Source organism: Eumetopias jubatus, unplaced genomic scaffold (assembly GCF_037043125.1).
Source record: "Eumetopias jubatus isolate StellerSeaLion01/CBP00866 unplaced genomic scaffold, mEumJub1_p1.0 scaffold_16, whole genome shotgun sequence".
Lineage (NCBI taxonomy): Eukaryota > Metazoa > Chordata > Mammalia > Carnivora > Otariidae > Eumetopias > Eumetopias jubatus.
Genome location: NW_028274822.1, coordinates 19,835,583 through 19,860,683, shown reverse-complemented (window position 1 = coordinate 19,860,683; position 25,101 = coordinate 19,835,583). Strand labels below are relative to the sequence as shown.

Here is a 25,101-nt window from a genome sequence, read left to right as displayed (position 1 = left end):
AATCTTCCTTAATCCAGCAGAAAGTCAATTTTCTAAAAAGTCTAAACTGAAATATTTCAACTGTAGTCTTCCATTGACATTTTATTAATTTCAATCACAGATTATGAAACTGGAACCATAAGCAAGTAATGATAACTCAAAACTGATCTCCCTAGTTATATGCCTATACAACCAACAAAATAACCCAGAATTATTTATTCCCATACAAAACCTAAGTATTTCTTCAAGAGAAAATGAACAACACTAGATTCACACATCCTTAGGTTACAAACTGGAAATGGATACACCTGAAGGATGTCCTTAATAAATGATTTTAGGCCAACCAAAACAAAAACTAAATATTGACTCATTAAAAGCCAAATTAACTGTTATTGTTGCCATTGTTTTTAGGTAAAGTTTCCATCAGAAGAGATAAAGCTGGGGCATTTCTCTTTGGAAGAATGTGATACACTTATTTAGGTCACTCCTGTGTGGCACAACCAGGCTTCATTCACATTATTCAAAAAAGCACATTAAGCACACGCTAATATTCATATCTCCAGATTATGAGAATCGGTTGCTCGATTGACTCTCAATGGCAGGTAAGAAGAGAGAGGGATAAAGAATGAGCATCATTTTTGAGAAAAATGGCCCCAAATTTACTGAATAGAGATTTCTGGATAAATAAAAATTATGTGTTGTAAATATATCCCCCTTAAAAAAAATTAGCATGATCAAAGCATCTACCAACATATGCCAAACGCCAGGCATTCAACTATGAGATTGTCAACATCAAAGCCAAAGAGAATGAGTTCCCCAAAGCAAAAGAAAAAAGTAATTGTTAGTTAGACTTCCGCTTGTGGCCGTCAGAAATGTTACCTTAATTTGGCCTTAATGACCTATAATCTCTTTTAGCATATGGCTTTTAAGACTGCTATTATTCAGCTTGATCTATGTATATAATGGAGCAGAACAGAACTGTGGGTATAATTAAAATAAGTTCCTGTAAAAGTGGAATATGTAGTACATTGCTAATGTGTAAATGACTAAATAACTTAATTAGGTGAAATGAAGTGCACTTATAACCACAGATACTTAAACCGAATCATGATAATGTTGTGTATATGAATATATTCTTTAAAAAAAATGTTTATTAACCAAATAGTAGGACAAAGAAATACAAAAAGACTAGGGCCTGCAAAATTAACACTGGTTAACATAGAATCCTGAATATAAATTGATTGAACAAAACCTAAATTATAGCTAGCTGTCAAAAATATCAAGAATAATCATGGAATACTTTTTCCTTTAAGAAAAAAAAGCTGAATTTTGGTAGCAATTAAATATAAGAATGACATAGTGCCTTGATTCTGGCTCCTAAGTTTTATTTTGATACATATTCTCTTTTATATTGCAAATTGAGGGACTTAAGAGTAGGGGTAGGAGGTGAATGAAGGCTAAAATCTCCTTCCATAGTCTGAGTTAAAATTAGGCTAGAGGATGGTTTTGTAAAATAATAATAATAATAATAATACATACATACATATATACATACATAAATCTTTTGTTGTTCTGGGTTTTGCCATTTTATAAACACATATAAGCACGGCATATGATTACATAGAAGCACCTTCCTGGTTGTATCAGGAAAAACATGGATGTTAAAATTCACCCAAAAAGGCTGCTCCCTGAAGCAAGATAAAGAAGCAGACAAGCACAGCGGGAAAAGAGTGTGAAGTGCACATGTGGGGCCTTGATTCAAAACACAGCTGCTGGATCTAATTTTAGGCCAACTGGCCTTGTCAGTGTCTTTTAACAAGGAAAATTTCCCCACTGAATATTTGAAGCTGTTAAAAAAAAACCCACATAATAATATTCATTAGTTAACTTATCTATACGATTACTGCTGTTTTATACTGAAAATATGCAATGCAACCTATCACCGAGAAGAACTTAACCAGTGCTGTGAAGGGTATTTCAGTTAAGGAAGTTTTATTCCAAAGAAATGACCCATGAAGATCCAGAAATTCATGGGCCCACACAGACATCTATGTAGCAAATAACACAATACTATTCATATGCTCAATAAAGGAATTCAAGCATTTGTGAGCGCTCCATACATGAACTTACATAAATAAAGTTGCGGATTTTTCACAACTAATTAACAGTATTAACTGCTAACATCTATTGAGCTCTTACTGTGTATAAACCAATGGTTTCATTTGATCTTCACAACCCTATGAGGTAGGTCCTATGAGTAGCACCATTTTTTTGATCAGGAAATTCAATCAAAAGCTATCAAATTCTATCAAAACCTCTTCACAGCATTTAGATGACTAAGGGACATGAATATTTACCAATAAGTAGTCATCTCTGATTTTGCTTCAACCCTCTTCAAGGAAAGTATAAATATAACAGTTTCAACACAATCTCATACACTTCCAAGCCCTTAAGTAAATGAAATAAAAAACTATTTCAGTTTATCAAGAGCATTTGCTGCCACCATCAAACAGCACAATAAAGCATTTGTATACTAATGTATCTGTTAACTCCCTTTATTTTTCAAGAAGGGAAGCACATAGAAAGTTTATAATGTTCATAAAGTGATCTCTAGATCCTTATTCCCAAAATTGTATGCAAAATAGTAAAATCTTCACGCTATGTGAATTTTCCTATGGAAAATGTCCTATATTTCATCAGACTCCCAAAGCATTCTATGGCTCCCAAAATGTTCAAATTCCCTGCCCTTCACTCCCTGGCCATAGCCAAACACTGAGCCTCACATCCCCCCTTGCTTATATTATTCCATTTCTAGTCCTAGAAAACAACATGAGATTTGCAAAGTTCACAATTGCACATACCCTTCCCCCAGGTCAAATTGTCCTTCAACCTTCTGTCTAAAGATTCCCCACTCATCCTTCAAGGCCCAACTGACACAGCAGTTTTGATGAAGGTACTTTGGCACTTACCTCTACTCACAATAATTCTGATGTCCTAGTGGTACCCCATATATACATGCTTTTTTTTAATATTTTATTTATTTATTTGAAAGAGAGAGAGCACAAGCAGGGGGAGGAGCAGAGGGAGAAGCAGACTCCTTGCTGAGCACGGAGCCTGATTCGGGGCTCGATCCCAGGACCCTAAGATCATGACCTGAGCTGAAGGTAGATGCTTAACTGACTAAGCCACCCAGGTGTCCCTACATACATGCTTCTAATGGAGAATTTATCATACAGTAGGATATGTTATATAAATATTCTTCTCTCTGAATGTGAACTGAATTATCAATGTGAACATTGATAATCAATTCAATTATCAATGTGAATTGATAAATGAATATATAAACAAATGCTATAAAAATAATCAATGACTAAAAGGTACTGTATGACACAAAATACACAAGTAAGGAACAATCTTTCCCCATAATGATCTGCATGCCTAATATTTATTGATTGATCTATTTATGTCCATCTTGGTTCCACAAAGAAACTGATCTACTCCTTACAACATTCTCTCACATATATATTATTGTCACAATTTTCTTCTTTTATTTTTTTAAAGATTTTATTTATTTATTTTGAGAGAGAAAGAGAGCACGAACAAAGGGGAAGTGCAGAGGGAGAGAGAAGCAGACTCCCTGCTGAGCAGGGAGCCCAACACAGGACTCAATCCCAAAACCTTGGGATCATGACCTGAGCCGAAGGCAGATGCTTAACTGAGTCACCCAGGCACCAATAATTTTCTTCTCTTAGTTCAAGTTTTAATGTTTAAATAGTTTGTTCTGCATACAAAAGTAACACAGGCTCATTATTATGGTACTTTATGTATATTAAATATATTTTTTAAACCAAGAAAATAGATATCATCCATGCAAGAAAATGTATGAATGTCCTACTTTTCAAATGAACATTCTCACTTTCTGAGATTTAGAGTGAGTTGTCCAATATCACGGAGCCAATAATAGAGCTAGGAGGAGAAGCCCATCTTTTTTACACTTTGGTGTAAAATACATTTCTCTAGACTGAAGGTCTGCAGGCCGTGCCCTACCCCAACCCTGCAATATCCAGCTGCTATCTGTTTTGGTAAATTAAGTTGTACTGGAATACAGTCATGGTCTTTGATTTACTTGTTGTCTACAGCTGCTTTCACGCTACAACAGCAGAATTCAGACAGAAAATATATGGCCCACAAAGCCAAAAATATTTATTATCTGGTTCCTTACAGAAGTTTGCTGACCCCTACCCTAGTCTACATCATTCTAGTTTCAGAAACGTGTTTATTCTGAAGTCTTTAATAGAGAAGAATGATTTCTTCTTTTCAGGAAAATTGCTTTTTTAGATGCTAGACATACAAGAGGTAAATGGTAAAATCCATAACATAAGGAACTCAGTATTAGCATATGTTTTCTTTTAAATTTTAGCTTTGTACAATCAAAACATCAAAATGTATATCTGAACCAGAATGCCCTGCCAATCACCAAAATATTTAGTAGAGGAAGCAGAACCATGGAAGGCACTTGGTAAGCTCTGGGTGGAGAAGTTTGCTTACCAGCACTTAAACAGCCTTTCCCTCATGTCCCTCCCTTTGGTCTGTCCAAGGATACCCTAACTGGCCCCAAGAATCCAACTCACCCAATGGTGCTTCCCAAATTTCAGTTCCACTTTCTTGATTTTTTGCCATGACCAAGTACTAACTGAACATGTATCTAGTTAATACTTTTCATTATAAATAATTAACTTTAAAAACTTTAGCCTGCTCCATAGAATAATATCTATAAAATCCAGGCTGAGTTACGCTGGTTACATTTTTTTCTAAAACATATTCAATCACAGATAAATATTGATAGATAGCAGTCAACCAGACATGACAGACAAAACTATTGAAATTAAAGAAGTCTCTATGTTTTCTCCTTCTCCAGCTATGAAAAAATACCCATCAACAATTCAATATTCCTTTACGTCATTTCTCTGAGAACTGCCTTAATCGCTCTTTGCTTAACTTTTATTTTCTATAAACTCAAAGACCTCAGAAGGATGCTCTGGGAAATAAAAGTTAGTAAATAAAAAGTTTGATCTATGATGCAGTGTCAAAAATGGCATGCCCCCTCCAGAACCTGATATACGTATTATAGGAGGTAATATATGTGAAAAAACTTTGTGAACTGTACTCACTATAGCAATTTGTCAGGAGTTTGCTCATAGAAGAAATAAGGCAGAAGATATAGAACAAGCTATCCTCTTGGAGCTCAAACACCTAGACTAACCCAAGGCTCTGCCCCCACTACCTCTATGACCTTGGACAAGTCAGAGGATACTCTGAGTCTTGGTTTCCTCTTTAGTGAATTTTTGGATTAACAGATTTCAGGGCTTTATATAAAATAATGACCTAAGAGTGCCTAACATATAGTACTCAGTTATTCAGAGCTGTCCAGTCCCTGTTTGGAGAATATTTTATCTGGTAACAAATTTTACATGCAAAATGTAATGTGAAAATGCAAAAAAAAAAATTATAATATGACCATCAGAAATTTATATGACCTTGAAAATCTGACAAATGAACACAGAAGGAAAGAAGTTTGGTGACTTCCAATGACAATACTATGACCAAACTTAAAATGAGCCAAGATCCCACAGAACTATCATTCCTTTTAATCAGTAGATTCAAATTAAAGTATATATGTATGTTTATTAAATCATTTATTAAGCAAATCCAGGATTTAGTGAATCAAAAGAACTTTCAATTTAGATTAGGAGATCAAAGAAAGCCTCTTGCAAAAATTGGCACTTCAGATGAGATCTGTATGGAGTTAGTCAGCAAAGATCAAGAGGAGAGGTGCTCCAGAGCTTGTGCAAAGACCCTGAATCAAGGAAAAGCTTGGCAAAGCCCAAGACCTAAAAGAAGTCCAATGTAGCTTGAGTGAGGAGAGCATTAGAAGGGAACCAAATGAGGCTGTGGAGGTACCTCTAAGATATGTTAAGGACTACAGACATTATTCTTTAACACTGAACATGTTTATAAGAGTGAAAAACACTGACATTGGGAGATGAAATGCTCTGCTTGACATTTTTTAAAAACTCACTCTGGCTGCTTTGGAGTATGGATTCAACAGGAAATAAGTGGAAACATGAACATTAATTGGACCAGACAAGAAATGATGATGCCTTGATCTGGACTGGTAAAAGTAGAGGTGGAGAACAGAACTCCATGCCGATTAGATGGGGAGGAAGGAAGAGAAAGGAAGTCCAAGGTGTCCAGATCTTGGTTTAATCAACTAGGTTGTGCCATTCCTAAGACCCATACATGTAGAGGAGGCATATATTAAGAGGAGAGGAGGGAATGAAATATAAAGAGAACTGGCTCTACAACTGACACTGAAAGACACAAATGGGACTGGAGCAGTGTACATGAGAGCTCTTATCTTAGAACAGATGAGATGACTTAGGATGACTTAGGAAAATCCACACGAGAATAAAAGTAGACATGCACTGACTGCCCAATATATGTTGGACATGGATTAAGTACATAGCAAGTATTATCTTTTTTTTTCCATCACTTTTAATTTGGAACACAACAGTTTCTTTCTGGTCTTTAACATGAGATAGCCTACATCTAAAATGTGAAAAATACCATAACTGCAACAACAATTTATAAACTGTTATTGGTATAAAGAGTAGTACTAGGAACAAAAATGCATTTTTCTTATTCACATGTCCATGTGTAACTTGCACATACATTACATATTCTTTTTTTTTAAAGATTTTATTTATTTATTTGACAGAGAGAGACACAGCAAGAGAGGGAACACAAGCAGGTTCCCCGTGGAGCAGGGAGCCCAATGTGGGGCTCGATCCCAGGACCCTGGGACCATGACCTGAGCCGAAGGCAGATGCTTAACCATCTGAGCCACCCAGGAGCCCCTATACATTACATATTCTTAAAAAGGTCTTACTGATGTATCTGATTCTGTTTTTAAAAAATGATGGAGACAATCTTTCATAGCAAGTATTATCTTACTGAATTCTCCCAGCAATCTGTTTCTATCCATTTTACAATTAGGAAAACAAGGTCTCACTGGTAACAACTGTATGATAACCAACCCAATCTGATTACAGATTGAGGCCTCTCAACAGAAGAGGTAAGACCCCTGGGAGATTAGAGGTAGGCAGAAGAGCAGCCAGCAAAGGATAGGCAGAAAACAACACCAGCGAAATGTGTTATGGAGAAGCCGGATGCCTAGAACCCTTACCAAAAAGAAATATTTTCTCAAAAGGTTTAATGAAATAGGATTGCTAAGTACCTAAAAGAGAAAGAGAGTCAGGGGAAAAGACAGATGTCCTAAAAAGGAATGGCAACTATTTAAGACAGCAGACTTCTCGTGGGCTACATGGAACTCAGAAGATAATAGAATAAAATCATCAGAGTAATGAAAAAAAACAAACATCAACCTGGAATTGTGTGCCTTGCAAAATTATCTTTCAAGAACAAGGACATCTTGAACAAACAAAAATACAAGAGTTGACCTTTAATATCCCTATTCCAAAAACCTTCTAAAGGATAGACTTGATGAAATATGAAAACAATCCCATAAAGAAGATCTAAAATGCCAGAAAGTGGTGAGCAAAGAACTTAATAAACTGGTAAATTTAAACACTGTCTATAAAATAATGTCTAATTTATAGAAAATATCCTATTTTATTTATTTATTTATTTATTTGAAAGAGAGAGAGCAAGCAGGGGGTGGGAGGAGGGGCAGAGGGATAGGGAGAGAGAGAATCTTAAGCAGACTCCATGCCCAGCCCAGAGCCTGATGTGGGGACGGATGTCACAAACCTGAGATCACACAAGAGCTGGACACGTAACCAACTGAGCCACCCAGGTGCCCCAGCAGAAAATATTTTAAAGCTCAAAACAAAAATACTCTAAGTAGGAAGGGGAGTGATGGGAGGAAGGGTATTCTATGGTCCTAAAATTATTTCAGTGGAGAATTATGACTATAGACAACCTTTAGACCAGTTAACTATGTATAGTAAAATCTCAAAGGTAAGCACTAAAAGATAGAAATAAATTTCCAACAATGAGAGGGGAAAATAAAGCAAGACAAAGCAAACCTGTAATCAATTTCTTTAAAGGAATGAGAGAGGAGAAAAAAAAATGTGTATAAGAAGCAATGCAAATGGAAACAAGAATTGAGATGACAGTAATCACAGAGCTACCATGTTGCACAATTCCAAGAGGCACCTTTATAGTCTATGGAAATGGCCTAAACTGAAGGACAAAATTAAATAAATGGATTTAAGTAATTTGATATTATCTGATTAGATTAAAAATAAAATTCAGCTGAAGTTGGCATACCTAAAACACAACAACATGGATGGGTTGAAAAAACAAACGTTTGAAAAATAGATACGCTAGCCAAAAAGAAAGTGAGATAACTATACTAAAACAGAAAAAACAGACTTTAAGACAAAAGAGCAGAAAGAGAATGACCACATACAAAGCAATAAAGAGCTTAATTAACCAGGAAAATCTAGCAATTCTAAACTTAAAAGCATGTAATATAATTTCAACATGCAAAAAGCCAAAACAGAAACACAGGGAGAAATCTGCAAAATCACCATCATAGAAGATTATTTCAATCCATTTCTCTCTATGACAAATAGGTCAGGCAGACAAAACATTAGTAAAGGTATAGATGATCTTAAGGCACAATTAACAAGCTTAAATTTCTGGACACATACAGATCCTTCAATTCAATAGTAAGAGGATACACATTCTTCTCAAGAATGGAACATTTATGAAAACTGATAAATTAAAACTGACAATTGCTAAAGCAAGTCTCACAAAACCCAAAGAACTGTTGTCATCTAGAACAGTTCTCTGACAATTACATTACATTAGAAGTCAATAATACAGGATAAATAACACATTCATTTGTAAAATTTCCCAGGCACCAATAAATATTGCAAAGGTCAAAGAAGAAACTATATTGGAAATTTTAAAATAGTTATAAATCAAATACAGTGAACATGTTACCTATTAAAACCTATGGAATACAGTGACAGCAATACTTAGAGGGTATTTTATAGCCTTAAGTTCTTACACTAAAAAAAAATGACGACAATTTAATAAGCTAAGTGGTCAACTCAAGAAGTTAGAAAGAAAATCAGAATAAACCCAAAGCAAATAGAAGGTAGGCGATAATAAAGATTATAAATTAATTAAGTAGAAAACAAACACAGACACAAAAATAACCCATAAAGCCGAAGTTGATTCTTTTTGAAGACTAATAGATGAGAAAAACCTCTAGTGATCTTGATCAAGGAAAACACAAATAAAATCAGGAATGATAAATGAAACTGATAGAGTCAGCAGAGATTAAAAAGCTAGTAAGAAAACACCATGAATAACTTTATGGCAATCAATTTAAAACTTTATATGAAATGGAAAAAAATGATATACATCATATATATAATTTTCTTCACATATATAATTTTAGAACTATCTGAAAAAGAAAGTAATATTCTCATTCTCAATACTTTTTACTTAAAAATTATATCAGTGGTTAAAATCTCACATCAGGTTCAGATAGTTGGTTATACAGATAAGTTCTACCGCATTTCAAGGAAGAGATGATTTCAACCTTATACAGACACTTCTAGAGAAGACAGAATGGAAATATTCCCCTAATCATTTTACAGGTCAATATAAACTTGTAACAGAAACTAGGACAGTAAGAGAAGAAATATTATATACCAATCTTAGTTATAAGATGTCACTCATAACATAAACAGATTAAAGGGCATTTAAAAATAATAATTTAAATATGTAGAAAAAGTGTATGATAAAACTCAATACCATTCATGATAAAACTCTTATCAGAATATGTATAGATGAATATGTATGTATGTATGTGTGTTTTTCCTTAAAAAACATCTACCATCATCAATGTCAACAGGGAAAATCAGGAAAAAGACAAGGATATCCACTATTGCTGTTTCTACTTAACAATATACTTGAGGTCCTAGACAGCTCAGTAAGACAAGAAAAGAGGAGGGGGGGGAAAACAACCAAATATAGAGGTTTCAAAGGAAAAACAACAGAAGTGTCATTATCCGCACATGATATGACTACCTATAAGGTAAACTCTAAAGAAAAGACAAAGACGTTTTTAGAATTAATAAGAGAGTCAGCAACATAGCTGAATATAAAAATCAATATACAAAAATCAACTGCATTTATATATACCAGCAACAAACAATTTGAACATTTAATTTTAAAAAATCATTAAAAATAATAACAAAAAATAACGTATCTAAGAAGTAATCATGAAAAGACATGCAAAACCTCATGGAGAAAATTCTAAAACCTTATTTTGTGATACCAAACAAGACCTAAAGAAATGAAGAGATGCGTAAGTGGAGAAAATCTTGTTAAAAATATATTAATGCTCTCCAAGTTGATCATTAGTTTCCATGTAACTTCAATAAAATCCCTAAAAGGCTTATGAAAGACCTTGATAAGCTTATTTTTAAAATGCTATGGAAGAACATAAGCCCCCAATAGCCAAAAGTAAAATGTGTACATGTGTGACAAAAGAAGGAAGAAGGACTTTACCTATCAGATACCAAAATGTAGTATAAAACTTATGATAATTTGGTACTGAGGCAAGGGTAGACAAACTCACCAATAGATGAAAATAAAGGACTCAGAAGGAAGACCCTTACAAATGTAGAAACTTAAAATATTACAGAAGTGGCATTGTGGATGCCTTGGGAAAGGAGGAACTTTTCGATAAATGATTCTAGAACGAATGGCTATCAAGACATTTATGGAAATGGTAAAATTGGGTCCATACTTCCCACTCTACAAAATCAACCCCAACTATATTAAAAACTTAAAGGCCAAAGTCAAAACTGTGAAAGCCTTTTCAGAAATATAAGGGAATATCTTTATGACCTTGGAGTAGATACGAACTTTCCAACCACAACAAAAAACATGAAAAGGCACAGGAAAAAAATAATATGAATACATTAAATTTATGGCTTTCTGTATAGGTCATAACATAAGGGAAAGTCTTTGCAGCATGTATGACTGAGAATAATTATTATCCAAAAATGTATTAAGAACACCTACAAATAAATAGGAAAAAAACAACTCAAAAAAAATTGAGGGTAGGGGTAAGAACGCAGGGGAGAACAAACACAAGTTATAAATAAATACATACATATAAGATGTTTAACCTCATTAATTATCAGGGAAATGCAAATTAAGACCACAGTGAGATACATTTTACATCTTATACTGACTAGATTGATACAAATTAAGACATTTGATAACACCAAGGTGGACATATGCATCAATAGTGATCTTTTAAGCTGCTAGAAAGCGTGTAAATTGGTAACAAACTTTGGAAAACAATTTGGCACTATCTTGTCATTTTGAAGATTTGCATAACTCTACAACCCAACAACACAGATATCTACCCTACAGATACCAAAAAACAAGATCAAGAGTGCATCAAGAGATGTTCAGTAAAGTGTGTAGTTCCAAAAAATGGGAATCAATCCAAAGGTTCATTAACTTAATCATTCACTGGAAAGTGCGTAAGTAAATTGAGGCATATTCACCAGCGGTGAAATGAACCAATGCTACATAGAACAACATGGACAAATCTTCAACACATAATACCAACTGAAAAAAGTAACACAAGACAGTGTAAGAATGTTACCATTTTTATACTCCTCTATCAAGTAAAACCAAACACCTTATTATTTAGAAATGCATACACATGTCATAAAACTACTTTTAAAAAACAAGAGAATATTTACCTCTGTGAGAGAGGCAGGGGGATGTGGATAAGAAAGGAACCCACAAGGAAAGGCAAATGTTCTGATTCTTACATTGAGTGGTGGGTCTAGGGGTCTTCATTTCATCACAAAACTTCATAATTTATATATGCTACATGCATTATTTTGTAGGTGTCAAGCATTATAAGATACAATATGTTTTGAAATGTTTGGTTGGTGTTAGACTTAAAATAAAACGGGGATGGGTAGAGAGGATTCTGAAGTAGTCAGTGTAGACAACAACTGACAAAACTTCTTGCTGTGTAGGAGGGCAAGAAAGAGGGCGGTGTTCAGAAGGGAATGTGAATGAGAACGAGAGTTTTTGCTTGGTTTGTTACATTTTTGTTTTATTTTTAATTATGAAATATTTCAAGCATTGAGTTGTTAACCATAATATTCTACCATTTTTTTCCAAAAAATAAAGCACTGCAGATACTGTGAAAGCAATCTGCATGCCCTCCCCAACCCAAAAGGAAAGCAATTATATTTCATCTTACTTTTTAACTGAGAATTGCTCATGCATGCCTAGATGCTGAAGGAATTCTCCAGGGGGTAGCAACAACACGTGAGTGCTGTCCATTTACATCAACATTACCCTACCAACTCAACAAGCAGCAAGGCACATGCTCTAAGGAGTTATCCACCTGGTGCAGATGGGTCCATGACTCTCTCCTTTCAGCACCCTTCTGAGGAAGAAGGCACAGAGCTCTAGGATCACGGAGCCAAGTATTACCAACTGCCATTGAAGTCAGGATCCAACCCATACTCACAGCATTACCCTAATACTCTAACTAGCTGGCTTAAGCAAAGATGGGAAGGAAGGAATGAAGGAAGGAAGGAAGGAAGGAAGGAAGGAAGGAAGGAAGGAAGGAAGGAAGGAAGGAAGGAAGGAAAGGACGGAGGGAGGGAGGGAGGGAAGACAGGCTATTTTTTTCTTCAACTTTAACAGTAAATATAACAAAAGAATGGTGGCATTTTTGCTAACTAAAATGGACTAACAAATATACTGGTTTGCCAGGTGACTCCCAATAGGAAACAGTAAGATTAGTGAGAAAATGGAGGGACGGGGGCAGAGAAAGAATGAGGTGGTCAGAGTAAAAGTGGGAGGCCCTCATTAGAAAAGATGGAGGAGGACTCTTTCCTGGGACTTGTAAAAGCAGGAAACTTCATTCTGTTGCTAATCAAAAGTGAACTGATGATTTTCTCCCAAGGGCCACCTCAGAAAAAATACAATCAAATAATAGTGTTTCAATCTCAGACACAGTATCATATAAATCAAACCCCCCTCCTAATGTTTACCAGCAAAGACACTCCACAACATCTCACACATGTGCTACTTGATGCCTGACTTCAGGCTTTCAAGGAATTCCACAGCCAACCCATCATAATGTTGACTGGTAATAAGGACAGAAGCTACAGGAAGCCTAAACAGTGCATAATTACTGACAACCACTGAATAAGAAAGAAGAGTCCTTTTGCCTGGTTCTTCCGCTCCCACCTCTGCACCCTCTCTCAAGAGAACTGCAAAATCAATCTACCACTTGCCTCAGAAAATAAAAAGCACTTCTATGGTACTTGGTTCCTAAAAAAGCAGGGATATCACAGGGCAGTTGAATTAGGTCTCACAGGTCCTTTTAGGAGGTACAATAGATTTTCAAGTATTAAAGTTATAGAAAGTTTCACCAAAAAAGAGCAAGTGTCCAAGTATAAGTGCTCCCTCCCCAATGGGCTAAAGTTATAGATATCAAATAAAGTCTACAGTCAATTCTCTGAACTGCACCACCCAAGCTGTAGGACCAGCAGCACCATCTCTCATCTGGATTTCTGAAGCCTCACAGCTGCTTCAGGCCACGCACACCAACTACCCTCGAGATCTGTGTTCTAGGCTGCAGCCAAAGTGTTCCCAGGCACAAATCTGATGGGCAGCACACTGCAAAGGCACCCTGTTGCTCAGCCTGGCAAGGTCTGGCCCCTATACTCTCCCCAGCCTTGTTCAGGCCATGCTCTAGCCCCCACCCCAACCACCATGCCCAGCTCTCTACCCTGCCAACTTCGCCACTGCACTACCCCTCCATCCCTCAGACCTCAGTTCAGGTGTGCCGCCTCAGGGAAGCTTCTCCCGACTCCTCAGCTTGGTCAAATATCACTATGGCAAACTTGCCCAATGCTCAAATGTAGAACTTGATATTTCTTTGGTTGATTATTCAAGTGAATGTCTGTCTCCCACATTTAGGCAATGTAGGAACAGATCTATCTCGCTCACCATTTTATTTCCAGCACTCAGCATGGTAGCTGACACATGGTAGATGCTCAACAAATAATTATTTAATTTTAAAACTAAATGAATAACTTTACTGCACATAAATTGTAAGACTAAATATTAAAAAATTCAAGCATGGAAAATAAAAAAGACAATCAGGCATATCTAGTGCCCTTGAAGTAAATGAGCATTATCTATAAATCCGAAATTCTCATTTCTGCTCAAAAAGGACAAATGGAATGTAATTATCATTGCCTCCCAAAGAATCCCTGGTACTAAATTTGAAAGTACATTCATAACAATACTCTCCCAGGTCCAATTTCCCTAATCATTGGAACCCATTCTCCTTTCTTTATACTCACGTAGAGTACACTTGTACACAAATTCCAGTATTTCTATGCTGCAGTTGGAAACGTGAAGTCTGCACTTAGTTATTTTTTAAAGTATCTTTTCAAGAAGTCTAATTCTGTATGTCAACACCACTTATTTTTAAAGTCCTTTCTTATCAAATTGGTATAGAAATTCCACCTCACAACAGCAATGTCATGCTTGCTCTAATTGCAATGCTAACATTGAGATTCGTTCTTCTTTACAGCACCACAGAGTCTAGCTCTGTAATTTGTCTTGGTTCTCCAAAACATTTACTGAATTAATGAATGAATGAGTAAACAAAAGCTAATAATTCTTAATAATTCTATTGTTATTCCAGTAAAATACATTCACACTGAAAAAAAATTATATTCATTCATCCCTTTCACTTTCCCAAGCTCTCAAAATTCTTTACACAATCAGCCCTTATAAACGATAATGGAATTTTTTAAGTCAAATCAGTTAAAGTAATTGTAGAATACTTCTCACCTTATCCAATGCTACCAAAATTACTAAGGATGAAAGTGGGACAGTGCAAATGCACATCCCATGTATGAGAAATAATTCTACATAGGCTGAAGAGATAAATTGAATAAGAGGTTAGGAAAATCAGGGGAAAATATGGTGTCAAAAGAAAATTAACCTTGTGGCTAAAGGTAATCAGACGAAGAATCACAGTGCCCACAAGAGTAGAAAGCCATTCAGTGGTTTGGGATACCAGTTAGTAGATAATGATGTTCAAGAAGGCACACAACAAAGAATGATTATTCAAACGAGGATTGAAACTGATATTGTTGGTCTTTGCTTTCAAAACTACAAAACTGGGTTATGTATGAAATTTTTTAGTCAGTCTTGAAATATTATTACCACCTGATGACCAAAACGTTTCCTCTCTGAGTTTAAAGTTAGAGCACTTCAAAATAGTTTTACTATGAATCCCTTATTTTTGAAAGTAAAAGAAAAGTTTTGGGGATACATAGGTTCACAACTGACATTCCTTGAAAAAGGATCCGGAATATTCTCTTGTTTCTACAATGTAGCAAATACAATCATGCATTAATAAGTTCTTCCTAAGCCTATTTCAACCATCACTTGAATGTTTGGTTCCTTGTGGAAACTGAAAACATGTGTTACACACTGAAATACTTGGATGTCACAGAGAAAAAGACAACTTCAATCTGAACTCATCAATACTTAAGGAGAGGATGGTATTTCTATTTTTTTCCTATTTGTGACATAATTATGATAGATTTTAACCAAAGGTGTATCTGGCCACTCCATGATGTTTTTACAAACACTATATAAGGTTTGGCTAGGATCACAATATCCTTGAGAATGTTTTTAAAATGCATTTCTGAATGTATAATATGGCAATAATAACTATCACAGTTCCCTGCTAGCTTTTGAACCAAAAAATGTGGCACTGGTGATGGTGATGATAATAATAAAAATTATAATGATGAGTTCTTGCTGTCTGAAAGTATCATTAAGTGTGGTATAAAACCCCTACTAAAGTTCACTGGAAAGTTTCAAAGTATTTTTTTCAACTTTAAGATGTAGGCTTTGAGGTTCTATCGCTTTGTCAATATGAAGCAGCTATTGAGCAGCAAACAGTGCAAAAGGATCAAGGTTTCTGGAATTCAGTTAAATAAATCATTTTCTCCACAACAGCTATCATTTAGGCTCAAGAAAATGTCCACTGCTGAATGATGTAACAGGAAGAGTCTGGACCTGAGAACATAAAAACTGTGATTTCCATCCTGACTCTACCATTAAAAACACATACTTTTGGAAGAAACTGGATTATAATCATTAATACCCCCAAGGAAATCCTAAAAGCAGGAAAGGGAAAAAAAAGCCTTCCAAAGTAGGGACACTGCAGGGGGAATTCCTTGCAGGGGTCCAAACCAGAGCTGACTCCACAGCAGAGCTGAAGAGCTTCTCTTTCTGGAGATCTCTGCAATAGCTTCCTCTGTGCCTGCTTCACATGAGATCTTGACACAAAATGCTCAGTCCCGATGTCCCCATGTGTCAAAATGCTTCTCCTCCCCTTTAAGGATTGGAGTTGATTTGTCCATGAAGCCTTCATTATTCATTTCCCTCCAAAATAAATCATTTCTATTTGTCTAAACTCTCACAACATAAATGGCACTCATCTTTTGGACACTGAATATTAATCATGTATGTGGTTTTCTATCCTTTCCTTTCAGAATCTATGCCCTCTCAGGGCAGGACCTATCTCCCATAAGTCCCTCTCTTTCCTATAATTGCTAACACAGGGATTTGAACATAGCATGTACTAAAAATATCTATTAGATGAACCATCAATAAGAATTATGATAGGCCGAAAAGTAGCTAGATAGAAACAACATTCTATCTCTATTGCCAACACAAAACCTGAGTGGTAAAACAGAAGCTATGCTGCAAGTCTCCAGATAGTGAAAGAAATAAATATACCTTTCTAAACCATACATTATCAATTTTTACTCATCATAAATGGATATAAAAGTAATCACTGACAAGGTACACCAATTTGCATGTTTACATGTCTTTCTCTTCAGCATTTTACACAGCATGAAACAGTCGTGTCCAGAGCTATTATTTCAATATCCTCTTTTCTATAAGCTAGGTCTTTTCCTAGTTTAACAGTCCCTAAATATCTTGTATTTAAGTCTTGGCTTGGGAAATTTGAGATTAAAAACCTTCCATTTGGATGCTCTGCCATTCAGCCAAGTACCTCAAAAGGGAATGTTTAAATTAATGGAAGATTAAAGCAAGGAAGAACATTCTAAAAGGTATTCTGTAATGGGGCTTTGTCACCACCTTCTCTGTTTTATTGGGAAAACAGTCTTTTCCCAGGGGGCTGAAAGTTTATATGCCAAACATCAGTCTAGTTTAACTATTTAAAGTTAAAAATGTCAGAGAAAAAAAGTTTGTAATGGAAATGCTGACATGCCATGAAGTAAGGAGGCATAAGCAGGTGCTCCTGTAACCCAGGGTCATAATTCAATCAAGCTGTATTTTGACGTCATCTGTTACAGAAAAAAGCCAAATGGTTTATGAACAGCACCAGAACCCCCGAGATTAAATTACAGCCCTGATATTTAATCATGGGTCTTACTTTGTTATTTTTAATAACACAATACATTTTAACAGTTATTCGTCAACTGCCTTAGCCAAATTGGAACACGTGATGACAAGTGAGCCGGATTATGATGTCCATCTCTCATAATCTAAATTTTTATTATTTTTTTTTCAGAAATGGTAGATTATACACGTTTTCCTCTTCTTAAGAAACATACAGTTGGTACCAACGGATTGAGTCCAAACCTTAATTAAAAGCAGCATGGGTTCCCTGACCAGCGGGTCAGGACATCTGTATTTGTGTCCTATTATAGCCAATAACCAACTGTATGATTTGGGTAAAAGACATTTAATCTTCCCAAACCTTGGCTCTTTACCTAAAAAATAACAGAGCAACTCTAAAGTCTCTTATAAATATAAATTTCTATAAATTAGCTATTTTAAAATCAATATTGTGCAGTTCCTCTGAGATTCCCTGAGGATCTAAATGCAAAAATTTTATAGCTGAAAAGTTGATGAATTTTTAATTCAATTAAAATGACTCCGGTCAAAGAGGCATTTTAGTACATGAGAATTTGTAAGCTAAAATTTTTAGAGGCAATCAGCAAATGAAACAGGTTCTTTAAAAAGTAATGTACAAATACTGCTGAACATGTGAAGAGTTGTTTGCAAAACAAATCAATACGGGCACATCCAACAATAGATTGCAGTTAATAAACTACATATAGTAATTACCACCAATGGCAGTCTAGAAAGTCATTCATTAAATGTTAATTGTCACACAAAAGTACAAAGGCATCCATTTGAACAATCTTGTGGCTGCACCTTTAAATAAAATACTTTCTTACGGTTCTGAAATTCATCCATATTAAATGATTTTAAACACACCTGGGTATTTGATATGCTGATTAACTGGGCCTTTATTTATTTTGGAAATGAAAGTAAACATGACAGCCTTTTTCAACACTTTGGCTATTCCTATGAGTCGGACACTAAAAAAATAGTACATATATTGCTTATAACAAAGCGTCAACCGTTCTTCTCTAAAGATTAGATGAGTACCTCTCAAACGTCTCTCTCATAAGCATTAAGAGGCATGTGGTTCAAAAGTATCCACCTAAAACTCATGTGCAAACTCACCGTTGAGTCTAAATGGGCTCACAGATTTAGAAAATGGATAACCCAAGTGTAAGTTTATAAATGTGGTGGTCAATTTTGAAAATGTCATTCAGAGTAATAAGAAACCATTGACATAAATAACCTTTAAAAAAACACAACCTTATGATGTGCTTTACCTTCTCTAATACTTTGTGCTATCTAACTTGGACTAACACCTGATCATAAAATATAGCTCATAAAATAAAAAAATAAGAAAGGGGGGGATTTTTTCTGTTCCTACATAACTTCATTTTGATGCTGTTTCTATGCAAGATCTGACTTACTCAACATATAGATTTATATTCTAAAGGTTTGGCCAAGAACATTCTGGTTCAAGACTTGTAAACTGAAGAACATTTCAAAACACACCATGTTCCTTATTAGGCAACTTGAGATCTGTTATCTTGGCTGATGGGAACAGATCTAAATAGCATCATAATACTAAACGTTGAAAATCACAGGCCTGGGGCCACCAGGACTCAACTCTACGCCTTGGACGAGGTTGCAAACTTCCAATATAAAATGTAGTTTACCATTAGGAGTAAATGTTTGATCTGTAAAGCTTACAAAATTACTTTGTTTATCATAGCAGATGAAAGCAAAAAGGAATAATTTTAAGCTCAAAACAAAACTGTTTATATGACAGTCTTTACTGCTCCATGATTCTAAGCATTTAAGACAGATTCGAGCAATTAACAGCATAAACTTTCATTACATAGTTCTATTATATATGTTTATGTGACTTAGCTGTTCATCTGTTATTTAAGTGATTTTCTCATTACAATAGTAGGGTAAAGATAATTTGCTGATGCTGTCAAAAATGTTAAGCATTTCTGTCTCAACAGATCTTGGATCCCCACGCTTGTTTAATGCATTTTATTTACTTAAGTCAGTGTCAAATAGAATACTGTTTCTTCCTTCTGAATTTAGAAAACGTAACATTTTAAGCACATGTCTGGTAATAGACACATCAAAACTTCAAAACTGCTTATTTTAGTGATGCAGATGGAGTTTAGGATTATTTTTCTTGAATATTAAGTTTCAAAGATCTAACAATGAACTGCAAAGCTTTTTTTTACAGTGAAAAATAGTAAATATTTTTTTAGATAGTTACAGAGCAGGCTCGGTTACCTCAACTCTTGGTTTGATGAGGTACATAAAAATAACTGAAAACTAAGTATTTTCGTGGGCACCCATGCAGACTGTCTATTCACAACAGAATGAAAGCACAACTTTCAAAAGATCTACTATATTCTCCTCATAATAATAATAATAATGATAACAGAGAGACAGACTAAGTTACATTGCAATCCAACATAAATTAGAAAGCCAGATTATCTGTATACTAAGGCAGGAAAAATATCATGGTTTATATCATTATCTTAAATATGTTTTTAAAAAGTGCTTATCTACTCTAAAGATCAGGAATAATATTATATGCCAAGCCTCAATAACATATTCTTATATCTACATAATCTTGAAAAATAATCTATATCAGACTATGTGTGCAGCGTGAAAAGGACACTGAGTTAGGCAGACCTGGTTTTAAAGCCTAATTTATTACTGGCTGCCCTTAAGAGCATGTCATTCAACATCTCTGAATCTCAGTTTCCTCATCTATGAATTGAGCATGGTAATCCTTGCATCTCGTGGTTCTTGTGAGGATTCAAAAAATACAATAAATATAAGGTGCACAGTGCGCCACTTGACATATTAAGAAGCACTTATATTTTGTCAGTGTCATGCCCATCCATACCCTATTACTCAATCTAGTATCTTGCAAATGGTCAAAGGGGAGGTCAGATAAAAGAGAATGATCAATAATCCAAAACACAGTTCTAAACCTTAAAAAGCATTCAAAGGGCACATGCAGAAGAAGTATCAGCACACACATCCTATACCCTATTATGCAACACAAATTATAGGAAAACATAGTAGTGAAACCAGAGTCATTCCCATAAAGGCTGTGCAGAGCCATAAAGAATTAGCAAATCAAAACTTGTTTTTTAGAATAGCAAATAAAGGCACAGGTTAGAACCTCAGTTTTCTTTTGCTGTACAAGGAAGGCACTGGGCAGTCTACTCCTAAGGGGTTGCTATCCCCATAATTCTATGATTCTAATATAATGGGTTTAATGCCACTTGACTTATTTTTAAACCTATTAAATTACTCTGCTCCTTACAAAAAAAGCCATACCACCATTGTGAATTGTACTACAATAGTAAGGCTGTTTGAAAACACACACATACATACAAATACACACACATACACAATTAAATGATTCTACTCAACAAATGCCTTTAAGGAGAGATCAATTTTTTTTTTCACAACTGTTACGGATAGAAATTAATTCAGGATGCTGACCATTTGAATTTTCTCTGTGATACAAAAAGCACCCATTGGATCAATTTTTTTTCTCCCTGAATTTACAAAATTGATGTGTCATTTTGGTGTTATGTGGATAAAGGTTAACTAACCTGTATGAACATCAAAAAATGTTTCTCCTCTTCCAAAAATGACCACGACAGGGATGTGGTGCATTTTACTGCTGCTCTTAATTGTTCAAACACCCATTCATTTGGCAATCTTTAACAAACACTGAACACCTAAGTAAAACTAAACAGTTACAGGGGAAAAAAGCTCAACTTTTAAACTAAGAGAGGAAGATGTAGTATCCATCACAGACCAACTGTAAATACATGTAACAGATGTGACCAGGGCTGTTCTTGAGTATAGATCATTTTAGTGGCCCAACTCGAAAACTACTTTTTTAAAAAGATGCCAAAGCTAGTATGTTTCTCTTTTGCTCATAAAACACTCAAAGGTAACCAAATAAACTGTATTTTTGTTACAATAGAAAATTAACCCCCGTTCATCAGTAAATTATAGACTGTAGGTGCATTTTTTTTCTTTTGGTGACTTTGCCACCCTACTTTTTAACAAGAATAATTTTCCAATCATCCAGGCATGTGTACGCTTTTAGTTTGTTTTAAGATCAATGATATAACGGTTATTAAATCCCTTTGTATAAGTTACCATATAGGTTACAACTATTTCTTAAAAATAATTCCAGAGCCCACCAATTCATTCTGTTAAGGTCATCGAAGCTCTGAACCATCATGGCTGAATTGTTTTAGTGCTCTCTGCTGAACACCTGCAAACATCAAACAAAAACTGCTGGTCCTTTCCTGGGTTGACAAAAGCCTTTCATGTGAAAAATGCTCCCTGGGAATGTCAGGCTGTAGCTCAGGTTACATTCCATTCTCCCTAGCAGCCTCACCATTTCTTAAGGTGGTAGGAAAAACCATGTTTGTGAAATGAAAGATTAAAGGGAATATGGCCACACTTTATTTTCATTCCCACATTGCAAATCACGATGGAGCATCCTATATTAATCGATTCAAAGGCTGTTGGGAACTTTAAGCATGAAATATCACCATGCCTCACTTTGAAGAAATATGGCTGGTTTTGCAAATATGAATAGTTTACTTACTTATACTTTGGGTCTTTTTCTCTTAGACCCAAGTTTCAAAGCTACCCATGAAAGGGACATTTGAGCCCACTCAAGACAATGGATATTAACCTTTAGTAAATTTAGAAAATTATTTCTCTGTCCAAAGTTTCCTAGCTCATCCTTCCAGTTAAAGGACAAAGTGTAGGTTTCCTGATTTTTCTATTTGATATTTTTTAAAAGAGATTTATCTTTGTTGTAGAATGGCAATATAAGCCATTTTTTCACTAATAGCCCTGTGTTCAAATATGTCTTGAATAGATGAGAAAAACCAACACTACAATCTGTACTCCATATATTACAGTCACCATCATACTGCATTGGATGAATACCCTGCATTTTCAATCCAGCTGCCAGAACAAAATAGCCACTACTCTTTTTTACCTTTACAAGTAAACATTTGGGCCTGAAAACTGCAACTGTGGTACACTGTAACTTAAAGTTCAACACCTTAAAATAATCACAGCATCTTCATTAGAAATATCATAACACGTAGTACTAAGGATGAAGTCTCTTCTAGGATTATGCATGTGTATGTGTGCGCGCGTGCGTGCGTGCTTGTGTGTGTGTGTGTATTTGTCTTAAGAAATGTGTCAGTTCAATATATAATCACTTACTAAAATGCATTAATACATATTCATACTTATCCAGCCTGTACTCTCTGTAAACACTTAAACATCGTAGCAAGGACTTTATTTAAATGTGAACACAGAAAAGGGACCAGATGCACAGTTGTCTTTTTAAATGTAACAAAATTTCATGCTTCTAAATCACTTTACTTTATTAAACCATACCTAAACTGATACACTTAAGTTATTCCAAATGTGTCAGTTTTCACAGAGTGCAAAAGAGTTTTTTGCACTTTGAAAGCAGTCTATCTCTGGGCCTTTCTGACATAATCTACTTTTAGATTTAAGCTGAATACACATTTTCTTAAGTAAAATCATGAAGAAAATTACTGTCAGAGATAAAGTTAGTTACTGTTTTGATACTGCCTAACATGAAAAATTAATTTGTCCACAAGAGATACTTGTACTGATCTTCACTTCAAAGTTGTGTAGAGAATACAACACCAAAATTCGGAAGATATAACACTAAGACAACAAAAAAAATGTTAAGTCCCTAAATGGAAAATATAACAGGGTCTAGGACAGCAAAACACACATATATGGTCAATAGTACTTTTAATCAAAGTGGACCCCAGAATTTAAAAGATAAAATAGATCTATAGGAGGCATCTTATATTCTCTAATATTATAAATCTTATTACAGAGATTTAAGTTAGTCTTATGGGGGCCAGAAGAAGGAGAAGTAACTTATTTGGAAACGAGCAACTTTTAAAAGCCACTGATTTTATAGAAGCATACCAATTATACAAATCACAAAGGTGAACAGATTTCTTTCATTGCCAAAGCATCAAATGAAAATTAAGAGATGTGAAATTATATTCAATAGTTAACAGAAAATTCCACTGGCATCTCACAGCTAAAAGATGTCAACATTTACCAGTCTGACTTAAGAATGGTATTCTGTCTAATGTACTGTTATTTACCACTGCCAGAACTCCCAAAATCCTACAGCTGCTTAAAAAGCATAAATGGATTTAAGCCTTAAACCTAAAGGATAGCAGGTAACCATGTATGCCTCCTTCCCATATGAAATTCACTGGACCAAAAAAAAAAAAAAAAACCCACCATTTTAAGTGAATATCATATTTTCAGTTTTCACTTTAATAAGAGACCTTCAGGGAGTCCCCTATTAAAACTCCTCTTTAGATGCCAGATAATCACTGCGCACACAGATTCCTTTGTGAATAGCGCTAACGTCTTTTTTTAAGCATCACCCAAAGACCTTTCATTTATAAAATGTAAAAGTCCTTCCAAATTTGCAACTTTAAATATAGCAAAAATTCATTGCACAAGGAAATGCTTAGGGGAAAAAATAGCTAAAGCACCAAAAAGAATATTTTAAAGATAAATGAATTCATATTTTGCTCTTAGAGAGCAAGAGGCTTTCTATTTACAGCTATGGTTTACAATGCAGCATTCATCTGCAAAGTTAAGTGCTCACTTCTTTAACAGGGTTAATTACACATAATACCTAATAATTAATATTATTTATAAGGGATTTTCCCTTTTTTTGAAAGTTAGATTTTTCCCTCTATTTTCAAATAGGGAAATAAATTCATTTGCCCCATGTCAACACTGGCCTTATCTTCACGTGTTTGAAAACTGCATTAGAAAATTGCTTTTAAATTAAGTAATGGAATTCTGAGACAGTTTCCTTGATTGATAAAAAGGCCTAATTTTAATTTTGCAAAAGATAACATTTTATGTAAGTTATTCTACTGATGGCTAATGAAATAACCATATCATTACAAGCTAAAATTTCAATGACTTTTTCAGAACACTTCAACAGAGCCAAAAATACACAACGAGTGAATAAACAGCTAAGAACGTTTAACTACACGCTAAGAAAAGAATTTACATACTTGAGCCAGTAAAATGTCCACTCGCCAAAGAAGTTGGTCCATTTTTCCCACTGCTCACAGGAGGTGAAAACATCTAAAAGAAACAAAGAAATATTATTGTCAAAAAGAAGACATTTGTGCCTTCAGAGTTTGTCAAAGATCTTTCATACTCTTACCAAATAGCTTAAGAGTTTATGCTAAGGGTTCATTTGAGTAAAATACATCACCATCCAACTTAAAACTAAAACAAGCATAACATTACCAGTCACCCCCCCCCTTTACCACTCTGTCCTTTCTTTTTCCTCAGGTTCCTTCGATTGCCAGCACTAGGCAAGACTGCTACACTTTAAACAAACACAGTCCCCATACTGTTATCGGGATTCAAGCAGGAGGGCAGCGGCCTCTCTAGAAAACACTAGTTTTA

The 25,101-nt window shown here is 35.0% G+C and overlaps 1 protein-coding gene across 11 annotated transcripts in view; it reads right to left on the bottom strand.

Moving 5' to 3' along the window:
- Positions 1–25,101, bottom strand: part of TCF4 (transcription factor 4) — a 350,984-nt gene that overhangs the window by 323,017 nt on the left and 2,866 nt on the right. For all 11 annotated transcript variants that reach the window (XM_088019640.1, XM_028102890.2, XM_028102892.2 and 8 more), the window contains exon 3: positions 24,699–24,771. In XM_088019640.1, the coding sequence (XP_087875766.1) occupies positions 24,699–24,771 (73 nt within the window). The remainder of the gene's footprint in view (positions 1–24,698; positions 24,772–25,101) is intronic.